Source organism: Stegostoma tigrinum, chromosome 8, assembly GCF_030684315.1.
Source record: "Stegostoma tigrinum isolate sSteTig4 chromosome 8, sSteTig4.hap1, whole genome shotgun sequence".
NCBI classification, from domain to species: domain Eukaryota; kingdom Metazoa; phylum Chordata; class Chondrichthyes; order Orectolobiformes; family Stegostomatidae; genus Stegostoma; species Stegostoma tigrinum.
In genome coordinates this window covers 43,129,591-43,157,411 of record NC_081361.1, presented here as the reverse complement: position 1 = coordinate 43,157,411, position 27,821 = coordinate 43,129,591, and the positions used below count along the sequence as shown (strand labels likewise).

Sequence of the window (27,821 nt, the reverse complement as noted above, 5' to 3'; positions counted from 1 at the left end):
AATCACCCTTTTCAACAATCTGGGATGTAGATCATTAAGTCCATGAGATTAGTTAACATTCAGTTCCACTAATTTCTCCAATGCAACCTTTTTAACTAAAACTAATTTATTTCAGTTCCTATTTTGAGTTGAATTGCCTTTATTTATGCAGTCATTCAGCCAGCATGGAAATAAGCCCTTCAGTCCAACTCGTCGATGCTGACCATGTTCCCAAACCAAACTAGTCCCACCTGCATGCTTTTGGCCCATAACTCTCCAAACTTTTCCTATTCATGTACTTATCCAAATGCCTTTTAAATGTTGTAACTGTGTCTGCATCCACCACTTCATCTGGCAGTTCATTCCACACACTAACCACTCTCTGTGTAAAAGAAGTTGCTCTTCATGTCCTTTATAAATCATTCTCCTCTTATCTTAAAAATATGCCCCTTTGTTTTGAACACCCCCGCCTTAGGGAAAAGACCTTTGCTATTCACCTTATCTATGCCTTTCATGATTTTATAAAACTCTGTAAGGTTACCTCTAAATCTTCTATGTTCCAGTGATAAAAGACCCAGCCTGTCCAGCCTACTTTTACAACTCAAACCCTCCATTCCTGGCAACATCCTGGAAAATCTTTTCTGAACTCTGTCCAATTAAATAATATCCTTTCTATAACAGGGTGACCAGAACTGTACACAGTACTCCAGAAGATGCCTTTGCCAATGTCCTGTAAAACTTCAAACATGATGTCCCAACTCTGTGCTCAAAGGTCTGAGCAATGAAGGCAAGCATTCTAAATGCTTTCTTAACCACCCTGTCTACCTGTGACTCATATTTCAAAGAATAATGTCGGTGAACCCCCTGGAAACTTCTGCTGTGAAAACAGTTATAGAGTAATTATGGACTTCTACACCATTTCTCTTTCTTATTCTAAATTCTCATGTTTTTGCCTCCAATCGACCTACATTTCTCTTTTCTAATCTTTTCCTTTTAATGCCTATAGGAAAGTCGTTCCAAACTATGAGTTGTGTCACCCAGTGGGGACATGGGATGGGGCTGTGAGCTCAAAGGTAGATATATAGGCTGGTGAATGAATGAATGATTTATTGTCACTTGTATTTAACAAATAAATACAGTGAGAAGTGTAATATGTCGCCATGCTCCGGTGCCATTTTGACTTACAGAAGATATAAAAGTATAACCAGACTATAACTAAAAACAGAGTTATTCCTCCCTTCTTGTGCTGTGTGCGACAATGGGTACGGGGTTGGTGGATGGGGTCTCCACAATGGGCTCTGGGCCTACCAATGCCCTTGCATCACAGTCCATTCTCGGGGTCTCGCTCCAGGACCACAATGGCCACTACTGCATTCCAGGAGTACCACACCAGGCCTATCACAGTGCCACCGATACAAATGCCACTCCCATGGATCTGATTCAGGCCTGCCACATCGCTGCAACTGAAGCCCAGCATCCTGATTCCAACACTGACCATGAATGCCACCTTCTCCACCACCTGCAGAGGCCACTCTGCCATTGCCGCTGTCTTGAAAGCTGGTGCTGCTGCCATTGCTTTGAATTCTGCACTTCTAGGTCTACCAATGTTGAAGTTGCCACACTCCAGTGCCATCCTTTGCCGCTGGGCCCATACTCAATGCTTTTGGGAGCTGCTTAAGTGCACACTGTCCTCCACATTGGCCTTGCTTGGCTCAATCTCCCCAGGCATGCTCGGGAGGCTGGGCCTGCCCTTGCCCTGCCAAAGATGCTGAAAAGGCTTTTTAAAGAGAGAAACAAAGAAAAAATAGAGCGAAAGAAAGGAGCAAAAGAAAAAAGTAGAAGTAACAAGAAAACAACATGAAGAAAATGGTTAGAAGCAGATGAGCCCCAGGCCAGGAGCTTAGATGCAACACTGCTACTCCACCACTATGGAGTAGGGATCCTGTAAGATCCAATTAAAGACATTTTTTTCCTGTGACCATGGTATCTAATCCAAAGAGTTTTGACGCCTGATCAATGACAGAGTTTGCAAAATATTAGTGTTGTGTTCTGTGTCTGCACGCATGTTGTTTGAACCCTTGCACTGCTGTCTCCCTCAACCTCTGTAGTTGTCAGTCTCGATTTTCGCCAAGTTTGAAGCATTAAATAAGATCACAACAGAAAAATGTTTGGGAGGCACTATCCCCACTTGCCTGGATGAGTGCAGCCCCAACAACATTTAAGAAGCTTGACACCATCCAGGATGAAGCAGCCAGCTTGATTGGCGCTACATCCACAAGCATTCACTCCCCCCACCACCGACGTTCAGTAGCAGTAGTGTGTACTATCTACAAGATGCACTGCAGAAATTCACCAAAGATCCTCAAACAGCACCTTCCAAACCCACAACCACTTCCATCTGGAAGGACAAGGACATCAGACATATGGGAACACTACCACCTGCAAGTTCCCCTCCAAATCACTCACCATGCTCACTTGGAAATATATCACTGTTCTTTCACTGTGTCAAAATCCTGTAAGTCCCTCCCTATTAGAATTGTGGGTCAACCCACAGCAAGAGGACTGCAGCAGTTCAAGAAGGCAGCTCACCACCACCTTCTCAAGGGCAACTAGGGATGGTCAAGAAAGGTTGACAAGCCAGCGACGCCTACAACCCACAAATGAATAGAGATAAGAAGATCTGGAATGTACAGCCTGTATGTGTGGAGATTGCAGGTTCATTTGAAGCAATCAAGAGGGAATTGGGTGATTGTGTAAAGAAAAACTGTGTGCAGAGCTCTGAGGAAATGGCAGGGGATTAGTAGAAATGTAAATTGCTCAGAGAGAAAGTGCAGACATGATAAGCTAAATGGCCTCGTTTTCCATTGTAACAATTCTATGATTCTTTGGCACTGCCACATTGTACTTGAGCCGTTAACTCACTCCATAGAGGCTGCCAGACCTGCTGAGTTCTTCAAGCAGTTTCTGTTTTAATCAGTATGATTGATCTCACTGAAGTGTGATGTGGAGGTGCTGGTGTTGGACTCAAGTGGACAAGGTCAAAAATCACATGACACCAGGTTATAGTCCAACAGGTTTATTGGAAAACACTAGATTTAGAAGCTCTGTTCCTTCCTCAGGTGTAGTGTGGAAATGGAGGTATGCCAACACAGAATTTATAAACAGAAAGGTAACAACCCTCAAAATGGCTCGCTGACCACCTCCTGTTGAATCTTTAATCAGTTAGTAAAGAGACACAGCTTTTTATTGATTAAAATGCAAAACCCAGAATTTCTTTCAAGTCATTTCCCCAAGATAATTAAAGTTTTTATTAGCGTATACAAGAGGTAACATCTCAGGTCAGACACTGCATTTTAGGTGTGAGTCCTTGTTTAGAATCTGTCTGTGTTTTAACCTGGAGTCAAGCTGGTTTTATTTTGTGAACAAAATAGAATCTATCTGCAAATACACAAACATCTTGGATGAAATAATTCTTTTCATTGATTTATATGTATGTGCGTACATGTATGTGTATGAGAGACAGTGTGTGCACACGTGCACACGCTTGTGTGCTTGAGAAAGAGTGTGAGGGCGTGTATGTATGTGAGATTGTGTGTGTGTGTGTGTGAGAGAGAGAGGGTATGTGAGTGTGCGAGTGTGTTTGTGTGTGAGAGTATATAGTGTGCTGGGGTCAGTTGTATCATGACATAGACACTAGATCATGATTGAGGCTGTCCTTATGGGTATTGGCTATCAGCTTCCGCTCAGCGATTTTGCTTTGTTGTGTATGTTGAAGTCCACCTTGGTGGATGTTCACCTGAAGATTGGAGGCTGAATGTCCTTGACCGCTGAAGTGCTCCCCCACTGGAACACCCCTGTCTGGCAATTGTTGTGTGGTGTCCATTCATTCACTGTTATAGCATTTGCATGGTCTCACCAATATACCATGCCTCAGGGCATCGTTACCTGCAGCGACAGACACCTAAAGGTGTTCAAGAATGCCTTCGTGAAAATAGGATATGGTGCTCAACTCATTGATCACCAGTTCCAATGTGCCACAGCGAAAAACCGTAATGATTGTCTCAGAAGACAGACACAGGATACGACTCATAGGGTATCCTTTGTCATCCAGTACTTCCCCAGAGCCAAGAAACTACGGCCTGTTCTTCGCAGCCTTAAAAATATTATCAATGACGATGAGCACCTTGCCACAATCTTCCCTATGCCTACACTTCTTGCATTCAAACAACCGCCAAACCTTAAACAGACCATTGTTCACAGCAAACTACCCAGCCTTCAGAACAACATTGACCACAACACTATACAACTCTGTCATGGTAACCTCTGCAAGACATGTCAGATCATTGACACATATGCCATTATCACACGTAGGAACACCACCCACGACATGCACAGCAGATATTCATGTGACTCGGCCAATGGTGTCTATCTCATATGCTGCAAGCAAGAATGCCCGAGGCATGGTATATTGGCAAGACCATGCTGATGCTATAACCAAAGATGAATGGACTCCATGCAACAATAGCTAGACAGGGGCGTTCCCTTCCAGTCAGCGGTCAATGGCATTCAGCCTCCTGTCTTCAGGTAAGCATTCTCTGAGGTCAACTTCGAAATACACAACAACACAAAATCACTGAGCAGAGGTTGATAGGCAAGTTCTGTACCCATGAGGACAGCCTTTGATCTTGGGTTCATGTCACACTGCAGGTGACCTCACCACACTATATACTCTTACACACATACTGTCTCACACAAACGCACTCACACAGACCCTGTCTCACAGTTGCACACACACCTTCACACACATACACTCCCTCACAAACACACACAGTCTCTCTCACACACACATTCGCAAACACATGCACATACATATAAATCTATGTGGTGAATTATTTCATCCAATATGTTAGTGTATTTGCAGATACATTCTATTGTGTTAAAAAAAACCCAGCCTGACTCCAGGTTAAAACACAGACAGATTCTAAACATGGCCTCACACCTAAAATGCATTGTCTGACCTGCGGCGTTACCATTTGTATACACTGACTGGGGCAATGACTTGAAAGAAATTCTGCAATTTGCATTTTAATCAATAGAAACATAGAAGATAGGAGCAGGAGGAGGCCAATTGGCCCTTTGAGCCTGCTCCACCATTCATCACGATCATGGCTGATCATCCAAATCAATAGCCTAATCCTGCTTTCTCCCATAACCTTTGATCCCATTTGCCCTAGTGCTGTATCCAGCTGCCTCTTTTACACATTCAATGTTTTGGAATCAACTACTTCCTGTGGTAATGAATTCCACAGGCTCACCACTCTTTGCGTGAAAATTTGTCTCCTCATCTCCATCCAAAATGGTCTACCCTGAAACCTCAGACTGTGACCCTGCATCTCCTTTCTACCTGATTAAAGATTTAACAGGAGGTGGTCAGTGAGCCATTTTTAGGGGTTTAGACCCAAAACATCAGCTTTCCTGCTCCTCTGATGCTGCTTGGCCTGTTGTGTTCATCCAGCTCCACACCTTGTTATCTCATTTTTAGGGTTGTTACCTTTCTGCTTATAAATTCTGTGTTGGTGTACCTCCGTTTCCACACTATACCTGAGGAAGGAGCAGAGCTTTGAAAGCTAGTGTTTTCAAATAAACCTGTTGGACTATAACCTGGTTAACAAAATGTGGGGCTGGATGAACACAGCAGGCCAAGCAGCATCTTAGGAGCACAAAAGCTGACATTTCAGGACCTAGACCCTTCCCGAAACATCAGCTTTTGTGCTCCTGAGATGCTGCTTGGCCTGCTGTGTTCATCCAGCCCCACACTTTGTTATCTTGGATTCTCCAGCATCTGCAGTTCCCACTATCTCGGACTATAACCTGGTGTAGTGTGATTTTTGACCTTGTTCACTGAAGTGTGAATATCTCTATCGTTGTATGTAAATCCAAATCCTGTGATGTTTGACCTTCAGAAGGAATCAACTCCTGTTGGCGTTCCTCATTGGCAATGTCCATCATCCGCTCATGCTCATTTGTAGGCTCGGGCGAAAAAAAATGAATGGATAGTGGTAGGGCAAGAATGTTGCCGCTTGGTACTGTGATCATGTTTCAATTATTGATACCAAACCAACACAAATGGTCTCAGTGTGGACTTTACTAGCTTCAAAATCTCCCCACCCCCGGCCTCATCCCAAGACCGACCCTCCTTCTCATCCCCGCCTCCTTGTCCTGTCCGTCTTCTCTCCCACCTATCCGCTCCTCCCACCCTGATAACCAATCTACAGCACTACCTACCTGCTATCACCATCCCACAAACCTTTCCCACCCCAAACATGCCCCCTCTCTATTTGTTTCAGAGCCCCCTTCCTGAAGAAGGATGCCGATCCGAAACGTCTGCTTTCGTGCTCCTCTGATGCCGCCTGGCCTGCCATGTTCCTCCAGCCCCACACTGTTTTTAATCCAACTGAATGTTGTGTCACATGCGCAATGGGATCTTTAATTCCAAGACCAGTCAGTTAGGACCGTCGAAATCTTCAATGCTTTGGGGAGCTGAAATAGCACAGATGTCCAGCACTTCCTGCTGTCCATTTGTCAAATGGAAAGCCTCTGATTCTATCCGTGGAAACAGGGGGAAAAATGCGTTTTCCAGACCTCTGTCAAACCAAGGAACGCTTGACCTTTTTGTTGGATTAGCATGTCTTTACCAGGTCTAGCAGGATCTACGGAGAGAAATCAGAGTTAATATGCCGAGTCGAGTGACCCTTCCTCAGAACTAGTTTTCTGTCAGACGAGGAAAATGTACCTGCTACAGAAATTCTCCTCTCTTGGTGGAAGAGAAAGATTTGATGTACGCAAACTATTCCCTTTCTTTATTCAAACGGTTCTTAAGAAGGATAGTTAACTCCCTTTACTGTTCACAGATGGTCCCGGATAGGCTCCAGCAAATTGTCTTATTGTTTCAGATCTCCAACATCCCCAGTTTTTTGTTGTTTGATTTTTCTCTTTAATATCGTCGAGGTTTAAATGCCCCAACGTTCTGGTACCACTTTGCTTTCTGTGTTAAGGATTTCAAGTTCTCTGACAACTTTAAAGCAAAAAGGCACGAATGTAGGTCATCTAAAATGGAAAAAAAAAGCTGGGTATCCTGGATCAGTCAGCCAGGAAGAAGACAGAAGTTTGACGACTTGAGCATTTTAAGAGTTTATTCTGCACAATCTTTAGTAAGGTGATAGAATGCCTGCCTACCTCGGTTCAACCTTTTGGAAACAAGAACCGTAAAAAGGGACGAGTAAGGCAGTCATTAAAACGAGTTCTGCCGTTGGGGGAGAAATATCACTACAAGAGTAGGAGCCTGAGTGAAACGCGGTTTTGGAGTGAAAATTTGATTTCTCAAAAGTAAACGTTAATTATTGCAGTAAAGAGGACTTGTATGTTTATCCAGTTTTTAAAGGTTTCTCCTTCCTTTTCGTTTGCTGTTTTATCTCTTCCTTCTATCCTGTTTCCCTTTGATTCGCCTTCACACAACCGATGTTCGTGTACATTTGTATCCGTGAACACAGGGTCACGAGCGGATAGACAAGCCCTGCCGAAGCACGCGCATCGACGTCTCTCCACCCCCTCTCCCTTTCTTAGAGCGTCATGAGGCGCACGCTGTCCGGGTCACGTTCCTTTTCCAAACGCGGAGACTTGCGGTAGTGTTGGTATCGACTGCCGGAGCAGGTGAGCAGGGAAGGCAGCTTGTAGACTAAGGGGGTTTGGCCCTAATACCTGCATTTTACTGCGGTGGGGGTCCGCTCAGAGCGCTAGCTATTAACAGTGGGATCGAGATATTACACAACAGTTGGAGCGAGGATTCGAATCCTTGGTTATTGCGGGATGTTGTCGCTGGTCCTGTTCCATTTCCCCTTCTTTCACGTTTCAGCAGCAGCTCCGTAGTACTGTAATGCGGCCGACAGGATGTGTCTGTCGTCCCCGGGGTACTCTAGTGCTCGCCCACCACCAGCACCCCCCCCCCCCCCCGGCAATTCTCTGCCCCAGGCTCAAGTTGCAACTGGTCGAGGAGTTTCTCACTGAGCGCTTGTTTTGCTAAGCAGCTAGTTGAGACATTTATACCACTTACTTCCTTTTCAAACTCGGAATTAAAGATCCGGTTGAAGAGAAAATGTGTTTTTTGTCGTCTTGTCATCTTTTAAAATTGTTTGATCCTTGTGATTTATTCTCTTCCTTTTTGGAAGAAATGCAAGATTTTAAATTGAATTGTGCTTTTTTTTAAAAAAAGTCTACATCCAAGGGGATTGTTAGTGTTCAGTTTTAAGGACTAAATGCGATCTGTTAAGGATTTTAAATTCCATTGTCAATCTCTTTGCTCTGTTGCTGATTCTTCTGTTCTTTGCCCATTGGCAGGAAGCTAATGGCGAGCGAGACGGGACTGACGCTGAGGGGTCGGCGTAGTTGCGCGAAATCCACGGACGAAGACAGTCCAAGGAGGTCTGAGGGGCCTGTTGATGGTTATGTCCGATCAGACAGCAATGGTGAGTAATTTCCTCCACGACAGACTCATTTCTAATGGAGGCGATTAGCTTTACACCCACTGCTATCAGTACATTGTTGCAATCGTTGTGAGCCCTGTAGTTAGAAAAGAATGAGAATTGTTGCCGAAGGGGGAAGATGTTTTTCTATGTCATGGAGGTGAGGTATACGACGTCAGTGCAGTTGGCGGCCATCCATGAAAATATTTCATACGACTTCTGGCGCATTGAAGTTGTACCAGTCACCTTTGTCAGACCAGCATTCATTCGGAACAACCGAGGAAAAAAGTTGTATCCACTCACTCATTGCAGTAAGGACCTCCATGTATGCAGAGCTAAATATATTTAATTTATTAATCAAGGAAATTGAAACGCTGTAATTTAGGAAAAAAACCGCTATCTTTAATTTTAACTGCACAAAATACAAGCGTGCTTCATGTCATGGAAGTATGAGTAGTAAGATCACATGCTTCAAAACTGTTACTCTTTATGTATTGAATCAGAAGTGCGACTAATCATGTGGATTCCAAGTTAGCTGTGGAGGTTGATATATTGACTAACACTACTGTTTATATATGAATCATCAAGTAGAATATTTGATAGTTTATATCCCAGAAAGAAGCCACTTGGGGCTGTTGTCTGCAGGCCAATAAGTTTACGGTTTCTGCTACAACACCCCTTGGAGACAGCGTTACAGTGGCGCCAGATTTTAGTGACAACTGCAACATTTTCACTAGCTTACTGTTTTTCTCACTATAAAATACAATGTGGCAGTAAAATCATTAACTGATTCATTCAATCCCATTGATAAAACTTTGCCTTAACTCCCCTCTAATTTTTAAACGATCGGTAAAAAATTGATATCTCCTTGTCATTGCCGTCTCTACCAAGATAAGTAGACCTACCCCATCCATTGTATTCAGCATACCCTCCCAAACACATCTTGAATCAAATCTTCCTTAGGTACTACTGTTTCAAGGTGAACAACAGTAGACTATTCAATTTTCCCCATAGCTGGGTTTTTTGGCCCTGGCAACATCTTCATAAATCTCACATGTACCCTGTTTGCTGCAATTAATCCTTTTTGTGGTGAAGTGACCAGATTGAAAACAGTATTTAAATGTAGCCTAATTATTGATTTTGGACTGATTCAGCATAAATTCCATATTTTATATGTGCTATATTTGAGCTATTAAAGGGACAGATTCCATACTTTTTAACAGTTTTAAAACTGAAGAATCTGCAGATGTACATTTCAAAGTCCTTCCATTTCTCTACTCCTTGAATTATGTATTCCTTTGCCTTATTTGACCTACTGGCAAGCATCATTTTTCATATTTGAAATCCATTTACCACGTTTCTGTCTACCTGATCAGTCCATTTGATCTTTCTGAAGCTATCCTCCAAGCTGGCAAGCATATGACCAATTTCTGTGTTGTCAGTGATGTCTCAAGTTGTTATTATCACAGGAAGTAGGGGCTAATATTGAGGTTTTTGGAATGCCACGAGGGACAGCCTTCCAGTTTCAAAAACACCAGTCAACAATAACTGTTTAATTTCTGCCAGAATCAATTTTGTATCCACCTTGCTTTGTTTAAAATAAGTCCATCTTGTTGGATAAAGCAGATGAATGTTAAAATCCAAATTTTCATTAGTGATGCCAGGGTACAAAATTGAGAATTTATAGTCTTGCCAACAGGCCCTTTTGGCCCACCATGTCTACGCCAACAAACACCAAACCATGCTAACCCAACTTACCCACACTTGGCCCATATCTTACTATCCCCTGGCACTTTCAGTGCATGTCCAGATGCTTAAAATTTTGAGGATACCTGCATCCGCCACCCTCCAGACAGTGTGTTTCATTTCTACCACCCTCTGGGTGAAAAAAATTCTTCCTCCGATCTCTCTCTTGCTTCCCCCCCGCCCCCAACTCTCTCTCTCTCGCTTCCCCCCCCCCCCCCCCCCCAGCCCATCCTATCCACTTCCCTCAGAATTTTAGGCACTGCATAATTTTATGTACCACATACTTTACTAGCCATGGCACGCTGAAGTACTGAAATGGGTCTCTATCTAGATCTGGGTGGACTTCATCCTTTTCTGTATTGTGAAACATGTTAATATTTCACAATTCAGATATTGGGATGGTTTATGGCAAGGTTTCTGAACACTTTTTTTTCTTTTGTTTTTGAATTACTCCTCCCATGTGAACAATACTGCTCGAAACTTATTGCAAGGTTTTCTCTTTGAAGAAAAATGCTCGTTGTTTGGATGTGGCTTGTAATGCTAGCTTTCATTGCCCTTGAGGGAAAAATGGTCGTGAGCTGTCCTTTTTTAAACATCTGCAGTCTGTATGGTGTCGGACCTCCTATTGTGAGGTAGGAAATTTGAGGATTTTCACTCTGTGACAAAAAGTAATGGTACTATAGTTTCCAATTAAGATGGAGTGTGATCAGGAGGGAATCTTGCAACTGGTGATGTTGCTATGTGTCTGCTGCCCCTATTTTTGATGGCAGAAGCTCCATCTCAAAGTTACGGTTTAAATAGCATTAAGAATTTGCAGTGCAGCCACTCTGTGGTAAAGGGAGTCAATGCTGAAGATAGTGGGTGTGGTGCCATTCAAAAGGGTTACTTGGTCCTGGATTCGTTAGCACTACAGCCTCACAGCGCCAGGGACCTGGGTTTGATTCCAGCCTTGGGCGACTGTCTGTGTGGAGTTTGCACATTCTCCCCATGTCTGTGTGGGCTTCCTCCCACAATCCAAAGATGTGCAGGCTAGGTGGATTGGCAATGCTAAATTGCCCGTAGTGTTGAGGGGTGTGTGGGTTGTAGGGGAATGGGTCAGGATGGGATGCTTCAAGGGGCGGTGTGGACTTGTTGGGCCGAAGGGCCTGTTTCCACGCTGTAGGCAATCTAATCTAATCTAATTATGTCACATGTGTGACTTGTCTTGTAGATGGTGGGAAGACTTGGAGAACAAACAGGTGAGTTTCTTGCAGAATTTCCTTTCTCTGCTGTGCTGTTGTGACCACAGTATTCATGTGGATGGCCCACTTCCATATCTGGTCAATGGTGACCCTAAGATATTGTTAACGGAGTATCAGCAGTGGGAATGTAGTTGAATTTGAAAGGAAAGCATTTTGACTTTGTTGATCAGGAATTTCTTGCACTTGTATGTGCAAATGTTACTTATCAGCCCAGGTTTGATATTGATCAGGTCTTGCTGCGTGCAGGCGTGGATGACTATAATATCTTAGAAGTGAAAAAAACAGAACACTGCAGCCGTCAGTTGATGTACTCAGCGTTGCCTCGCATCGAAGGTTGTTGAGTAAAGTAGTGTAAGATGTTGGGCTGTGAACATTGAGAAATTCTTGCAGTGATGTTATAGGGATTAGGTGATTGCTGTGCCAGTAAAGAGGTTTTCTCTTTTGGTTTTCAATGGTTTCAGTTTTGCTCAGGCTCCGTGTTATCACACTGGGTCTAATGCTGCCTTCCTGTCTAGAATTCAGCCATTTCATCCATGTTTAGACCAAGGACATAAGGAGCATCATGTCCTGATTGTACTCAAATTGAACCTGATTGACCAAGCGATTGTTGAGTACTTGCAGCTTAATAGCACTGGTGATGCCCTTTTGTTGTTAGACTGACAAGGAAATAATTCAGGTGGATTTATTTGCTCAACTTTTTGTGCTCTGAGCAAGACCAGGCTGTTTCCCATTTTGCTGGGCAGGTGGCTGCTTGTCTAGAGATTTGACAAGTTTGAGATCACATTGCCCACTAGCACAGCTAAGATATTGAACAAACCTTTGTTTCCAACATGCTTGGTTGTTCCTTTTATCTTGGGAAGGGAAGTGAACTGAATTGACTGAAGACTAGTCCTTGTGATGGTGGAGTCCCTGAAAAGAAACTGACATGGATTATCAATTCAAAATTTCTGATGTCTATGACCTTGTTGTTATAACCACATCCTGGCTACACCAAAATCTGAGAACAGGGTTATTCGTGGAGCCGTTTCCCTTGGCTATTTGTTGAGTTGTCCAGTGTTACTTATTTGCATGTGGCAATACCACAAGAAATTAGATTAGAACTGCTGGTTGTGATTGGATTAGACCTGTTTAGAACTTAGTACTTCTGCAGTTTGGCACCTATGTCAATCAGTATTTTCGTGTCAGTATGCAGTCATCTCAATTTGGAGGTATGCCTGTGTTGTTCCTTGTATACACTGCTGTATCCTCGTTGAACCAGAACAGTCTCCTTACTCGATTAGTAATGAAAAAAGGGAGGTTTATATTGGGCCATGAGATTACATTTTAGTGGTATTGTGTTCTTAAAGATGACCAACACTGCCTCGTGGACGTCTGTTTTTGAGCTGTGAGAATTTGAGTGTACCAGTGCAGTAGTGTCAATCAACAAGCTGGAATGCACTTATCTGTATGAAAAGAGAACTTTGTATCTGCAAGGAATTTGTGGTGATGACTCCCACCCTTATTGTCATAGGAGGATGTCTCTGTGGCAGTCGCAGTGAGGATCAAGTCAAGTAGGTATTCCTTTTTAATTTAATTCTGTCACTATCTGCTACAGCCCCAGTCTGTCTGCTGTATCCTGCCATGACTCGGCCAGCTTAATCAGCAGTGGTGCTACCAAGTCATTGCTGATCATGGATGCTCAAACCCCCCACTGAAAATCAATTTTGTTGTTGTCACTGAGTTATTTTTATTTAAATTTACAAATAATATTCAACGTGGATTGTTGAATCATCAGCTAAGTGAGGGCAGGTGTTACGCGTAGGATGTTTTCCTGTGTTATCTGCTGCCGAAAGATATCATGGGGCCAGAACCAATATTGAAAACTTCTAATGCTATCCGGTCCTGACTTTATACCATTACACTGTCACTTCTGATGGGGCTGTTCCGCCTACCGGACAGGATATACTCGAGGATGGCGATGGAAGAGTTTGGGACATTGTTGGTAAGGTATAAACTGTTCGCGTAGTTTTGCACAGCATAATTTCACAACTGAAAGATCCTGAAATGTTACTGAAGAGGATTTGGCAGGGTTAACAAGTTTGTTATGCCACAAAGGTAGCACACCAATCGAGTTTTGCTGTTCCTGGCTCATTGCAGAAATTAGATCCATTTTTTTTTTAAATGCACAATTCTTTAAACTTACCTGGTTGGCAGACCCAGATTGACAGAAAACAGAGACCAGTTTTCTGTTTTTAGAAATAAATACACTCGAGCTGCAGGTGATCAATTATGAACCATCAGTATATAACGCATTAAATCTCTGAACTGCACCCCCCTGCCAAACTCTTCCTCATATAGACACAAAACAAAAAAAAGCTGTTTCTTTTGACGGAGGGAAAAACTGGGTTGGCAGATTAGTAGTTTCTGTTTGCATGTTTGCTGAGATGATTATGCTGCGTCTGGTGGTCAGAATGTTGTTTTTCAGTCTTCCTCCTTGATGTTTTTACCGGTTTTGCAGGAGATACATGAGACCAATTCATACTTGTAGAAAGGTCTCTGAACTAATTAGTTAAAAGTCACACTTAAAGCAACTTCGAGGAAAAGCAAAATAGTTTTCTTCAGGTTTGAAATGGCTTTCACTCCAGAGAACAGAGAGCTCCTGAGCTAGTGATGGTCTGTTGACTTCCGTATGTTATTCACAGCCCCATTCGGAGAGCCAATCATAGTTGTTGCCAGACAGTGCCTTTATCATTAGTCTATGGACTGGTGACCAATTATCAATCGGCTACTTGTACTAAACTAAGCTTCATCTGTACGTAGCACCTTGGCTGTAGCTGATTAGGTTACTTGTTTTCCAAAGGTATGTGAATCCTCTGGCAATCCTTGGTTTCAAAATAGTTCTTTACTCACTTCTGTCCACCACTTCAAAACTACAGAAAAATTAAGATACGTCCTCACAGAAGGGCTTATTTTTATGTTCAGTGCCAGGTGGTCCATCCCTAAAGGATATTTATGATCAAATGGGTTATCATGACAATCCAGTAGTTTTGTAATTACCATTATCAATATTAGCTGCTTATTCCAGATTTGTGTAATTAGCTAACTCAAACTGCTCAGCCTCCATGAATAGGGAGTACATAATTTCTGCAAAATTTGATAAATTCTAGTAAATTCAGGGAGAGGAATATTTGACTTGCAGTACAATATTGATATCACTACAAATTCCTTAAGTTTCCAAGTATTGCTTGTAAATCCGTTTTAAAATCTTTTTTTTTCTGAAGGAGGGTCTAGGCCTGAAATGTCAGCCTTCCAGCTCCTATGATGCTGCTTGGCCTGCTATGTTCATCCAGGTCTACACCTGGTTATCTTAAAAATAAACGGCTTTGTGAACACATGTGGCAGAAACCTCTTGTGTCTACTTAGTGAAAAAGTACCCAAGAGCACAAATAAAGAAATGATTTGTCTTTGTCAACTTAACTACATGTGTTAAGATAGGATAAACCTGACAGTTTGTGAATTAATAATCAGCACCTTTTTAATATTACCTGACTGCAAAACAGCTATGAATTCTTGCACTGATTCAGATTTTAAATGCTGTCCCATTGTAGTAGTCTCATAATGATAAATTGGCTTCTGTTGCATGTGTCTGAAATTATGCTGAATACCAAACCATATGAGAGCTAAATGGGGTGATGTGAAAGTAGGATTGATAATTTGAGGCAGGTTGTAGTATGTTGCTTAATTGGCCAAGAATTTGTGTTCTTCATACCGAGAAATGTGATGCCAATTTTTCTTTTCAGAAGGAACCTGTTTTTATATTGGCAACATCTTGTCAGAGTAGACAGTTGTTCTCCAATATTTATCAAACTGTTAGCACACAATCAATGTTTCTGGTGTTGCTGTTCAGCTTAAAGCCAGGCAGTGTGGTACTGCTCACACAGGCAGATTTAGTAAATTATTTTGTGGGCATTTGGTTCGTATGTAGAAATAAAAATGTGTTTTTGTAAAACTTCAGTGATCAATACAGCCCTTGTCAGGATAAGACACTTGGTGATTCCCTCTGCATCTGTCATATATTCAGGAGTTAATAATTTTGTTACCCAAAAAAGCCATGTTGATTGTTCACCAGTCTGTGTCTCAGTGTGATGGTGGACTGAAAGACAAGCTTGACTGGAGAGGCAATATTGTTTCCTTCATCCACCCAGGCTGTTGGCTGCCATCTTATAAACTTATCTCTTCTGTGTCACATGCTGAGACCTATCTGAACTTAAGTTGGTTACCAATCATTTAAATCTGAGAGATAATCAGTTCTAAGAAATGTTGTAATTGACTAGTGATTACTGTTACAGTTGTGATAATACTGTCAAAATTGATAAGAAATGTATGTGTAATCACTTGAGTAATGTTCTGGAAGTTTTGGCAGACTGTTAATTTTTTTTCCTCGATCCCTGTTTAAGAACCCTGACCAATAGTTGTAATCCTAGATTTGAATGTGTGTACTTGTTTTGGCTGCCTTAGGTCTGGTTATCTTGTGCAAGAATTGTATTATTACTTGTGGGTTATGACAGGGCTTCAGATAAGAATACTAAGGTATTTAAAGGCCTTTTCATTTTTAATTCCAGAATGTCATAGCAGTTCTTTTTCTAACTTATTCAAATACCTGAAGCCATGCCTTAACCTGCGCCAAGTCTTCAGTAGCCTCTGCTTGTTGATCCATGTTCTTTTTTTTGTTAAAAAAAGTGTTACAGAGCAAATAAAACTGGGTGTTAATTCAGTGACTGCCAAACTCCCATGTCAAGTCATTGTGTGAAGGAAACCAAAAGTAGTAAAGGGACTTCAGAAATAAAAAGGCTGACCATTCTCTGTCCTGAATCCTGACTGGAACCTTAACAAATAATTACTTCCCGCTTGTTCCAGGCAGCTTGACAGTAGCTACATGTTATTCTGCCCTCTTGTATCAATATTTGGATATTTTGTAGAATTGAAGATTGACATGTACAGCAGGTCAGTGAATTTTGGGGTAAATATTTTAGATGAGCTTGGCATCAGACTGTTCTCATTGTTTATTGTTTGCACGAGCAATTTGACTTAATTGTGGAGTTAGTAATTTTATTTCAAAACTTTTGCTTAAGCAAAAGTTGGTAGTGGTTCATGTAAGCTGAAGCCCTCACTCCTACTGCAATTTCACTTGTGTTCACAATGTAGTGTAGAGATGGAGTCAGAGTTTCTATTGTGCAACTTCCTTTTATTCTTTCTGTCTGCTATATGACCTATGTACACATTACCCTTTCAAATCTTGTACAACTGTTTAGTACGGAGTGTTTTAGTATATTCTTTTTTGTGAACATGACTTGTGTCTTATGTTAGTCAGAAATTTCAATCATTGCTATAACTGCAAGTGAGCCGGTAAGCTTCATTTTAATTCTGCTTGAGGTTCCTCATCTGATATAGTGATGAACACACCTGGCCACTACCGTCACGAAGTTTCTGCCCTTCAGTGGTCTGTTACAAAACCACTTCAGTTTTCTTTTTTTGTGCTACGTTTGTTCCTTGCAACAAATACCAGTGTTTTCCTTAACAACTGCCGTTTGCAAATTCTCACTTATTCAAATACCTGAAGCCATGTCTTGACCTGTGCCATATCTTGCCATTCAGTAACCTCTGCTCGTTGATCTGTGTTATTGGTTCCAATTCTCCAGCACCTCAGATCAAATATTTTGCTCTTGTATTAAAATTCTTTCATGGCCATAGCTCTTAGGATGTCTCCAACCCCTCTCAGCCCTGGAGCACATAGAATGTTTGCTCCTTCAATTCTGACTTTTTGCGTATTCTTTATTCCTTTCCCAAAACCATCAGTTCAAGTGTTTCATCAGTCTCAACACTAAGCCTTGGCATTGCCTCCAAGTCTGTTTTCTTAATTTCTTAACACATTTAAGGTCTGCATTTGAGACCATAATTTTGGTTAATTCTCCTAACCAGGTGCCAATTTCTGTCTAATGCTTCTTTGAAACATCTTGGGACGTACCTTTCCTGTAAGAAATGATAATCATGTTGATTCTTAGTCAGGGTTTCCAGACCCCACTCCTTGCTTCCCCTTCCCACCTCTTCAACTGTGAAGTTTGTCCCTCCTTGGAAAGGTGGTAATGCTCAAGTTGACGCTGCTTAATGAATGTAACATCATTTTGATGTTTATATTTTGCTTAGAAATAGTGAATAGGGAGCATCAAGCCCACTCTGCCATTCAGCATGATCATTTGATGATCCTCTACCTCAATACCATATTTCCACTCTCTTGCTATATCCCTTGAACCCTTTGGAAAACTTTTTCTTAAATATATTCAATGACTTTACAGCATATTCAGGTATAGAATTTGAGTTCCTCCATGCTAGATGGAGGATTTTCTCCTCATCTTAGTCCAAAATGGCCTACCACGTAGACTGTGACTACGTAGTCTAGATGCCTTGGTTGTGGAAACATTATTCCTGTATCCACGTTGTCCAGCCCTGTCAAAATCTTTCTACACTTCATGTGATTTCCTCACACAGTTCCCTATTCCAATCAATACAATCCCAATCTCTGCTCTGCAGACGAGTCTGCCATCCCAGGAATTTGACTAGTGAACCTTAGCTACATTCTACCTATAGCAAGTGTATCACCTTGCATAAGAAGATCAAAAGTGCACCAGCATTTGAAGTGTAATCTGAACAAGGCCCTATACAGGTGCATTAAGATTGCATTTCATGTCTCCTCAAACCCTGTTGCGATGAAAGCCAATATACTATTTGGTTTCCTAACTACTTACTGCACTTGCTTTCAATAACTGGTGTACATGGTCATCCAAAACCCCTTCTAGATCAATATTTTCAAATCTATCACTGTTTAAGTGATACTCTGCCATTCTGATTTTCATGCTGAAGTGGACAACTTCACACTTATCCATGTTATCCTGCATATACCGTGCATTTCCTCATTGTTGAACTTGTCTAAATTGCCCTGAAACCCCCCTCTATGGCCTCCATGAATGGTATCTTTATATGCTATTTAACTGCAAGCCAGTTTGACTTTTTGATGTTCTCTTCAATTGTGTATTTGTCTTGTCTGGCATGATGTTTTTATTTCACCCAAATGGTAAGTAGCAGTGACTGTTAAGTAACCTGAAGCATGAATGAATACAGATGCTAAGTGGTTCTTCATGTTTTGAAATTTTGACAAGTTCAAGATGGGTAAAGTCTATTTGCCTTTCTTACTTTGTCCTTTATTTTTCTTTCACTCCAATCTTTCTTTACCCGCTTTCTGTAACTGAGTTAACGTTGAATTCACCTTTCATTCTTTTTTAATGAGAATATTTTCCAACCTTGAAACTTTATTGTTTAAGGAGATAACCTGATGGTGACCCTGTTCTGTCTCAATTGTTTGCTTTTCTTTTGCCGTGATCACCTTGCTGTATCAACAATGTTTTGGGCTGTTTTTTTGAGCTGAGGGCTATAGGACAAGTCTGTAATGGCAGATGCTGTCAAATGTTCTGCTACAGCAAAATCTCACTTTTCTGTTTCTTTTTGAATACTGCTGGTCTATTCTAACAATGCAAATTTTGAATTGTTATTTTAACATTTCCATTGAGTAACAAAGCAACCTTAGGAGCAGTCAACCACTTAATGTTTACTTTTATCATATTAAATCTGTATGTTTCTTTAAAGTCAGCCTTTTAAAATGGTTTTTGCATGTTAAGACTAAACTTCTTACCTTCATAAGAACTAGCAGCAGGAGTAGGTCATCTGGCCCGCCATTCAATAAGATGATGGCTGATCTCTTCGACATTCCACTCCACTTACCCGCCCACTCACCATAACCATTAATTCCTTCAACTGTTCAAAAATTTATCTCGCCTTGCCTTAAAAACGTTCAGCGAGATAGCTTCAACTGCTTCACTGGGCAGGGAATTCCACAGAATCACAACCCTTAGGTCAGGAGGAAGTTCTTCACCCAAAGTCCTACATCTGCTTCCCTTTATATTGAGGCTGTGCCCCCTAGTGCTAGTTTCACCTAGTGGAAACAACCTCCCTGCCTCCACCTTACCTATTCCCTTCATAATCTTATGTTTCCATTCTTCTGAATTCCAATGAATATAATCCCAGCCTACGCAGTCTCCTCATAATCCAGCCCCCTCGACTCTGGAATCAACCAAGTGAATTTCCACTGCACCCCCTCCAGTGCTAGCATATCCCTTCTCAAGTAAGGAGACCAAAACAGCACACAGTACTCCAGGTGTGACCTCACCAGGACCCTATACAGCTGCAGCATCGCCTCCCAGTTTTTAAACTCCATCTCTCCAGCAACGGCAAACAAAATTCCATTTGCCTTTTAATCACCTGCTGCACCTGCAATCCTACTTTTCGCAGTTTGTGCACAAGGACAGCCAAGTCCCTCTGCATAGCAGTGTGCTGCAATTTTTTTCTCATTTAAAACATAGTCCATTTTGCTGTTATTCCTACCAAAATGGATGACCTCACACTTATCAACATTGTACTCCATCTGCCAGACCTTTGCCCATGCACTGAGACTATCTATAGCCCTCTGTAGACTTTGTACCTTGTGCACACTTTGCTCTACCAGTCATCTTAGTGTTACCTGCAAACTTTGACACACCACACTTAGTCCCCAGCTCCAAGTCATCTATGTAAATTGTAAACAGTTGAGGTCCCAACACTGATCCCTGAGGCACACCACTAGCCACTGACCACCAACTGGAAAATCACCCATTTAGCCCTACTCTTTATTTTCTATTAGTCAACCAATCCTCTATCCCATGCCGATACATTATCTGTAATACCATGCAACTTTATCTTGTGTAGCAGCCTTTGGTGTGGCAGCTTGTCAAATGCTTTCTGGAAGTCCAGATACACTACATCCACAGGTTCTCCATTGTCTGCCTTGCAAGTAGTGTCCTCAAAGAATTCCACCAAATTTGTTAAACATGACCTGTCCTTCATGTACCCATGCTAGGTGTTCCTAATGGGAGAATTTATATCCAGATGTCTTGCTATTTCTTCCTTAATGATAGATTCAAGCATTTTCCCCACTAACGAAGTTAAGCTAACTGGCCTATAGTTACCTGCTTTTTGTCTACTTCCTCTTTCAAACAGTGGCATCACATTGGAAAACAGCCAATCTGCGGGAGCCACCCCAGAGTCCAGTGAATTTTGGTAAATAATTACTAGTGCATTTGGTTCCCCCCCCCCCATCACCTCTTCTAGTATCTTTGGATGCATTTCATCAGGGCCAGGAGACTTGTTTATCTTTAGCCCCCATTAGTTTGCCCAGCACTGCCTCCTTAGTGCTAGTTTCTAGGTCCTCACCTGCTATAACCTTCTTGCCATCGGTTTTTAGCATGCTATTTGTGTCTTCCACTGTGAAGACCGACCCAAAATAACTGTTTAATGCCTCGGCTATTTCCTCATTTCCCAGTTATTAAATTGGCTTTCTCATCCTCTAAAGGACCAATGTTTACCTTTGTCACTCTTTTGCGATTTACATATTTGTAGAAACTTTTGTTGCCTGTTTCTATATTTTGAGCTAGTTTACTCTCATAATCTATCTTTAAATTTTTTTGTGGCTTTCTGTTGGCCTTTAAAGATTTCCCAGTCTACTAGTTTCCCACTACTCTTTGCTTTTTTCTTTTGTGTTTTTTATTTCAATCTACTACTTTCCTTTATTTCCTTAGACATCCATGTCTGACTATTTCTTTTCCCACAGTTCTTCCTTATCACTGGAATATACTTCTGAGCACTGTGAAAAATCCTTTTGAAAGTCCTCTACTGTTCCCCAATTTGACCCACCATAAAGTTTTTGCTCCCATTCTACCTTCGCTTACTCCTCCCTCATCCCATCATAGCCTCCTTTTGTTTAAGCACAGGACATTGGTCCTGGATTTAACCTTGTCACGCTCCATCTGTACTTTAAATTTGACCATATTGTGATTGCTCCTTCCAAGAGGATCCTTAACTGTGAGATCATTAATTATTCCTGTCTCATCACACAGGACTAGATCTAGGATAGCTTACTCCTACTTGTGTTCCCGAGATGCTGCTTGGCCTGCTGTCTTCATCCAGCTTCACACTTTGTTATTTTAGCTTACTCCCTCGTAGGTTCTGTCACATATTGTTGAAGGAAATTATCGTGGATGCATTCTATGAACCCCTCCTGAAGGTTGCCATGACAGACCTGGTTTGACCAATTGATATGTTGATTAAAATCCCCCATGATAATTGCTGTTCAATTTTTACAAGCATTAGCTATTTTGATGTTTCTTGCCTGCCCCACCATGATGTTGTTATTTGGTGGCCTTTAGACCACACCGATCAGTGATTTCTTCTCCCTGCTATTCCTAATTTCCACCCAAATGGATTCAACATTTTGTTCAGTAGAACCTATAATCATCTCTCACTACTGCCGTGATATCATCCTTAAAAATGAGAGCAATACCACTTCCCTTAACTTCCCGTCTGTCCTTCCAAACAGTTTGATACCCCTGGATATTTAACTCCCAGACATGACCATCCTGCAACCATGCCTCTGTACTGGGCACTAAATCATACCCATTTGCCATGATTTGCACTGTCAACTCATCCACCTTGTTTCGAATGCTTGGAGCATTCATATAAAATGCCCCTATGCCAGTTTTTGCACCTTCTTTTTGAGTCCTACCCCCTCCATTACCCACAGCTCTTGAGTTATCCTTTCCTTTAACATTTTTTCTAATTTTCTATTATTATAAAATAATTTTTTCTAATTTTAATGGAGTTGAAGCTTCCTCGTCACCTGCTGACCTGCTGCTTTGCCTTCCATTAATTGTAATACTCCCTGTATGCTCACCCCTCCCTTCTCCTTTCTCTCCCACCCCCCCCCCCAACTTATTAGTTTAAAGTACTGTTGACCACCCTATTTCCCCTTTTTGCCAGAACACTGGACCTGGCCCTGTTCAGGTGGAGTCCATCCCAACGATATAGATCCCACTGTTAGGTTCGTTTTTCGGAGACCCTCATGGACTTGATGTAATAGCAAGATGCTGACCTGGCTACAAAAAAAAACCTCTTTTTATTAAGTAAGTACAAGCTGTGGAGGATCATTGTACTCAACCCGACACAGAGCGCTGTTTCATAAGCGATTCTCCCCGAACAGCAGACAGTTCCCGCTTTTTATACTCTAAGAATTGACTGATACATAAAACAATTATTTGGAACATAAAGACGTCAGGACACAACATTGAAAATTCGTGAAGCAACTTATAATGACAGGATGCAATTTCAAGTCACCAAAGTGACAGAATGTGATTTCAGGCTGCTGAAGTGCATAGGAACAGCGGTCACTTGAGGCTGATGAGAAGACCATGGTGAATTTGTGATAAGGAGCTTGGAGCTTATTAAGAACTGAAGGTATTCCTGACTTCATTGGGTAGGAATTGCAATGTGATGGTAAATTTACATGAATTTACATGAAAGTAATAAATTGGCTGGTTGACCTGGTAGATCGAATGCAAGACAGTAGTAGAGGACCCTACAGAGGCAGAGCTAGATTGGCAACTTGTGGAAAATCAAGAATCTTCCTGAGAACAGACTTTTGGTTTGGTCTCTGAAGTGAAAGAAGCTCAGCAAGTTTGCAAGTAATTGCAAAGTCTCATATACAACTAAGAATTAAATACAAAGTGGTATGTTAAAAATTTCAGGTTACCATTATACGCATTTAGCAATATTAAGTCAGTAGAATTTGCCTTGTTTGTTTTCCTTGTACAGTAAACTTTTTAAAGTGTAAAACCTTGCTGCACAGTTTATTGGGGTAACAGCTGCAAGTTTACTTATTGAAGTTAGTGGTCTCTCTCTTCAGATCATCAATAGCTGATGTGCTTGGGTTGATAATCTTAAGAGTTAACACTTTGCCAAATAGTCAGTGACAGGCAATGTAGATTTGTGGACATGGTCTCTAATATTTCAATAAATGCAAGGAGATTTTAAACATTTATAGGTTTTCAAAATGTTTGATCAAGTTTGTATTGGTGGACATTATAAAATCAGATGCAAGTGCGATGGCGTGTGACATCTTTGAAATCAGACTTGGCAGAAAACTATTGAGGCACCATTTTGGTCAAAATTGGTTTTGCTGTGGAATATGCTCACCCGAGAGGGCACTACCTCAGTATAATGTCTCTTCGGAAATATTTCTCCTCTGTAGTATTCATTCAATGCTGTCCTGAAATTTTGGTTTACATTTATATACTCAAGTCTCTGGAGTGGAACTTGGCCACTACTGAACCAAGGTTAATATTAAAAATCTGGACTTGTTATTTGAGATCAAAATAGTAAATTTCACTCACGGCAATCTGATTTAACTGAAGAGATCCGGGCACTGTCAGTAAGATGATGGCTTGAGTAGATGCATGATGAATGTAAGCATGTAGAAGTGAGATGTGTATTGTAAGGATGAGTAAGTGGATATGTGTCTGTGTGTAATATAAAATACTTCAAACTGTGAAGGGAGCCGAGGAGCAAATCAGATGCGCAAATCATGAATGGGGACATTGAATATGAAAACAAATGATGTTAAACCAAGCAAAATTTCTGCTTTATGTTGAACTTGGCTACCTTACTCTGGGAAAGATCTTGAGGGCGTGTTCGTACTTAGAAGAAATACATTAAGCTTTTGAAACAGTTTTATAATCAACCTGTTCAGAGATGTTGTGACCCACGTTTTGAGCAAGTGGGTCTTGTGTCCTGGCCCCCAGCCCAGAGGAAGAGACATGACGACTGTGGTACAATACCCAAAACTATTAGAATTGGCATATGAAAAGGACATCTTTTACTCAGAGAATTTCTTCAGAAGAAGCAAGTAATTATTAAGACTGCTCTAAAGGGAAGAGAGAGTCTTGTCTCGAATGGAGAATTTTCTGGTTTTTTTAGCAACTTTAAGTATGCTCACTTGACTTGTTTGTGCTCATGAGTTATGATATCATTGGAATTAGATGAAAAAGGTGAGTGAGCTTGCCTGAGGAGAAAGCACAGCAGTTAAAATGATCAGATTACCATTGCAAGATGTGTCAATACCTATTGAAGAGCTGAGACATTCCAAAATACCAGTTTCCTGACTATGTCAATGTGTTAGGTTCATTTTTTGGAGACCCTCACGGACTTGAGGCAATAGCAAGGCACTGACCTGGCTACAAAAACATAATCCTTTTTATTATTCAGCAAGTACAAGCTGTGGAGGATCGCTGTACTCAACCCGGCACAGAGTGCTCAGTTCCGTAAGTGATTCTCCCCGAACAGTGGACAGTCCCTTCTTTTTATACTCTATTTTAGCTGATACATAGAACAATTACGACATTTGGAGCATAGAGAGCAGGATACAGCATTAATTGTTCATGAAGTGACTGATAATGACAGGTTGGGATTTCAAGCCACCGAAGTGTTTGGCTTGAACAAAGATCACTGACCTGACCACTTCAGTAGAAACACAAGTTTTGTGCCTTTACAAAAGTTTCACCCGTCTACAGAACTACCGAAGTCTCACACCTTTACAAACATGTCCCACCCAATCCTGTTCGGGCAGGAAGTTTAAGACAGTTTCCACGTACCCCTGTTTAAGAAGATAAAGAGCATCCCATTAACATCTCAAATGTAAGTTCAATAAAACTCAACAAAATCAGGTAGTGGTAGCAGTCCATTCTGCTTTTCCATTTTATTTTACAGCTGCATGGATGAACTAAACTGTGATTAACAAGAAATGCCTAAGGCAAAGATCCAATCCAAGTAAATGAGAGATAATGGGAACTGCAGATGCTGGAGATTCCAAGATAATAAAATGTGAGGCTGGATGAACACAGCAGGCCAAGCAGCATCTCAGGAGCACAAAAGCTGACGTTTCGGGCCTAGACCCTTCATCAGAGAGGGGGATGGGGGGAGGGAACTGGAATAAATAGGGAGAGAGGGGGAGGCGGACCGAAGATGGAGAGTAAAGAAGATAGGTGGAGAGGGTGTAGGTGGGGAGATAGGGAGGGGATAGGTCAGTCCAGGGAAGACGGACAGGTCAAGGAGGTGGGATGAGGTTAGTAGGTAGCTGGGGGTGCGGCTTGGGGTGGGAGGAAGGGATGGGTGAGAGGAAGAACCGGTTAGGGAGGCAGAGACAGGTTGGACTGGTTTTGGGATGCAGTGGGTGGGGGGGGGAAGAGCTGGGCTGGTTGTGTGGTGCAGTGGGGGGAGGGGATGAACTGGGCTGGTTTAGGGATGCAGTTGGGGATGGGGAGATTTTGAAACTGGTGAAGTCCACATTGATACCATATGGCTGCAGGGTTCCCAGGCGGAATATGAGTTGCTGTTCCTGCAACCTTCAGGTGGCATCATTGTGGCAGTGCAGGAGGCCCATGATGGACATGTCATCAAGAGAATGGGAGGGGGAGTGGAAATTACAGGTTGCCATTACTTCCAGTCATAGGGCTTTGAGGATAACCGTGCAGTTTTAAGACTGCTTGCTTGCTTGCTTTCTTTCTTTCTGTGACATCCCCTCCCCCCCCCCCCCACCCCTTTTCCCTGAATCACGCACCATCCGATTGTGATTCTTCGTTCTACCACCATAGCCTGAATATGTTAATACAAGGCTACAGTAGTTAGAGGTTAAATTTGAGGCTGTACGACCATGTTATTGTCTGTGTTATGTCCTACAAATAATTGCCTTGCTAGTTATTTTTATATCCCAAGAAGTTAAAAGCAATGTCTTTGAGTAGACAATTACATTTAAGATCAAACTGAAATTTTGTGGCATTAAATTTAAAGCCTGAGCCTAAAGTGTGAACAGTTCTGCAATAATGCTATCATTGATTAAGTTGTGCTTAGCTTGTGAATCCTTTTAAATAGGAGTGATTGGAAAGCGTTTGATCCCTTGGACTGTTACAAGAGTCAAATACTTCCTTATCTGGATGAAGTATAGTTCAAAGGTGACTAAAACCAGAAAGCTTTTCTTTCTCGATCAGTTATGTTCCTCAGTCACTGGTGTTTGTACCTCAGCATCTCTAAGATCCCATGGGGTGCATGACAATGGTGACCAGTTGTGTAGGAAAATTATGACACTTTACGTGCTTTGTTACCATTGTTCCTTTGAATTATGAACTGAGGCATTATCTTAGCATCAAATTGCTGCTTGAGCTTTGACCTTACAGTGTGAAAGCAAAATTGGAACTTATCCATTGTCTTATAACCTTCCACTTGGTTGCAAATGATAAAAGTACAAAAAGATCAACAGTTTAATAATGCTTTCCTTTATGTTGCAATTTAGGTTGTGTTCTTCATGTGATGGAGGTCACATGAAGCTAAATATTTTCCTTGTCAATTCCTTTTCAAAATACGAAGTTATTTTTGCAAGTAGGCTGTTTCTGTAAGATTTTTAGGGCAAGGTTTTCACAGGAAATATGTTGGTTATTTTTAAATGCTCTCGTAGACCTGATATTAGTCCTAATGTTATTCTAGGTATTCCAAATTGAAACTTTTTGTTGAGGTGTGCTTGTTTGTTTAATTGAGGTATTATAGGACCCTTCAATTTTTACGTTTGGCAAGGGTAGAATACAATTTTCATGAGCTTTGAGTGAAGGAGGAAGTTCAATTTTTGAAATGAAATGCTTCATTACAGATGAGAGAAGAATACGATTTGAAAAAGAATTTAATAAATATATCGAAAGGAAAACTTTAAATTGAGATACAAGGGTTGAAAGGCATTATCCGGTAATGATTTTATTTTAATACTGCCTGGAAATACGAGAGATTGAGGTGTGCTAACCTAACTGAAATATGCTATTTCATGTTTCTGGCCATCTAATTGTCAAGGTTGCAAGTTGTACAGGCTATTTTCTTTTTTTGCTCCTATTGTATACAAAGTTACCATTTAGTGTACCAGTGTGTGTCCCTCCTCCTCCTCATAGCTCAAACCTGCCAGTTCTAGCAACGTCCTTGTAAATCTTTTCTGCACCCTCTCAAGTTTAACAATATCCTTCCTCTTTAGTAGGGAGGCCACAATTGAATGTAGTATCCTACATGTGACTTCACCAATGTCCTGTAAAACCGCAACGTGACATGCCAACTCCTGTATTCAATGGACTGACCAGTGAAGGCAAGCGTGCTAAAAGCTGCCTTCACCCCTCTGTCCACCTGTGACTCGAATTTCAAGGAAGTATGCGCCTGCACCCCTAAAGTCTTGCTTGAGTCCCACCATTAACTGAATAAGTCATGCCCTGGTCTGTTGATGCAAAAATGCGACACCTCACATTTACTGTATCTAAATTAACCTCCAACTGCCTCTCCTTGGCCCATCTGATCAAGC

The 27,821-nt window shown here is 41.5% G+C and overlaps 1 protein-coding gene across 3 annotated transcripts in view; it reads left to right on the top strand.

The window, feature by feature from the left end:
• The first annotated feature begins 7,532 nt into the window (after nucleotides 1-7,532).
• The window catches only part of soat1 (sterol O-acyltransferase 1), a 62,603-nt gene continuing 42,314 nt past the window's right edge, over nucleotides 7,533-27,821 (top strand). The window contains exons 1-2 of one of the 3 annotated variants that reach the window (XM_048539924.2): nucleotides 7,533-7,689; nucleotides 8,374-8,501. In XM_048539924.2, the coding sequence (XP_048395881.1) occupies nucleotides 8,381-8,501 (121 nt within the window). In that variant the 5' untranslated portion in view covers nucleotides 7,533-7,689; nucleotides 8,374-8,380. The other 2 variants (XM_048539926.2, XM_048539925.2) reach the window with 2 other exon arrangements.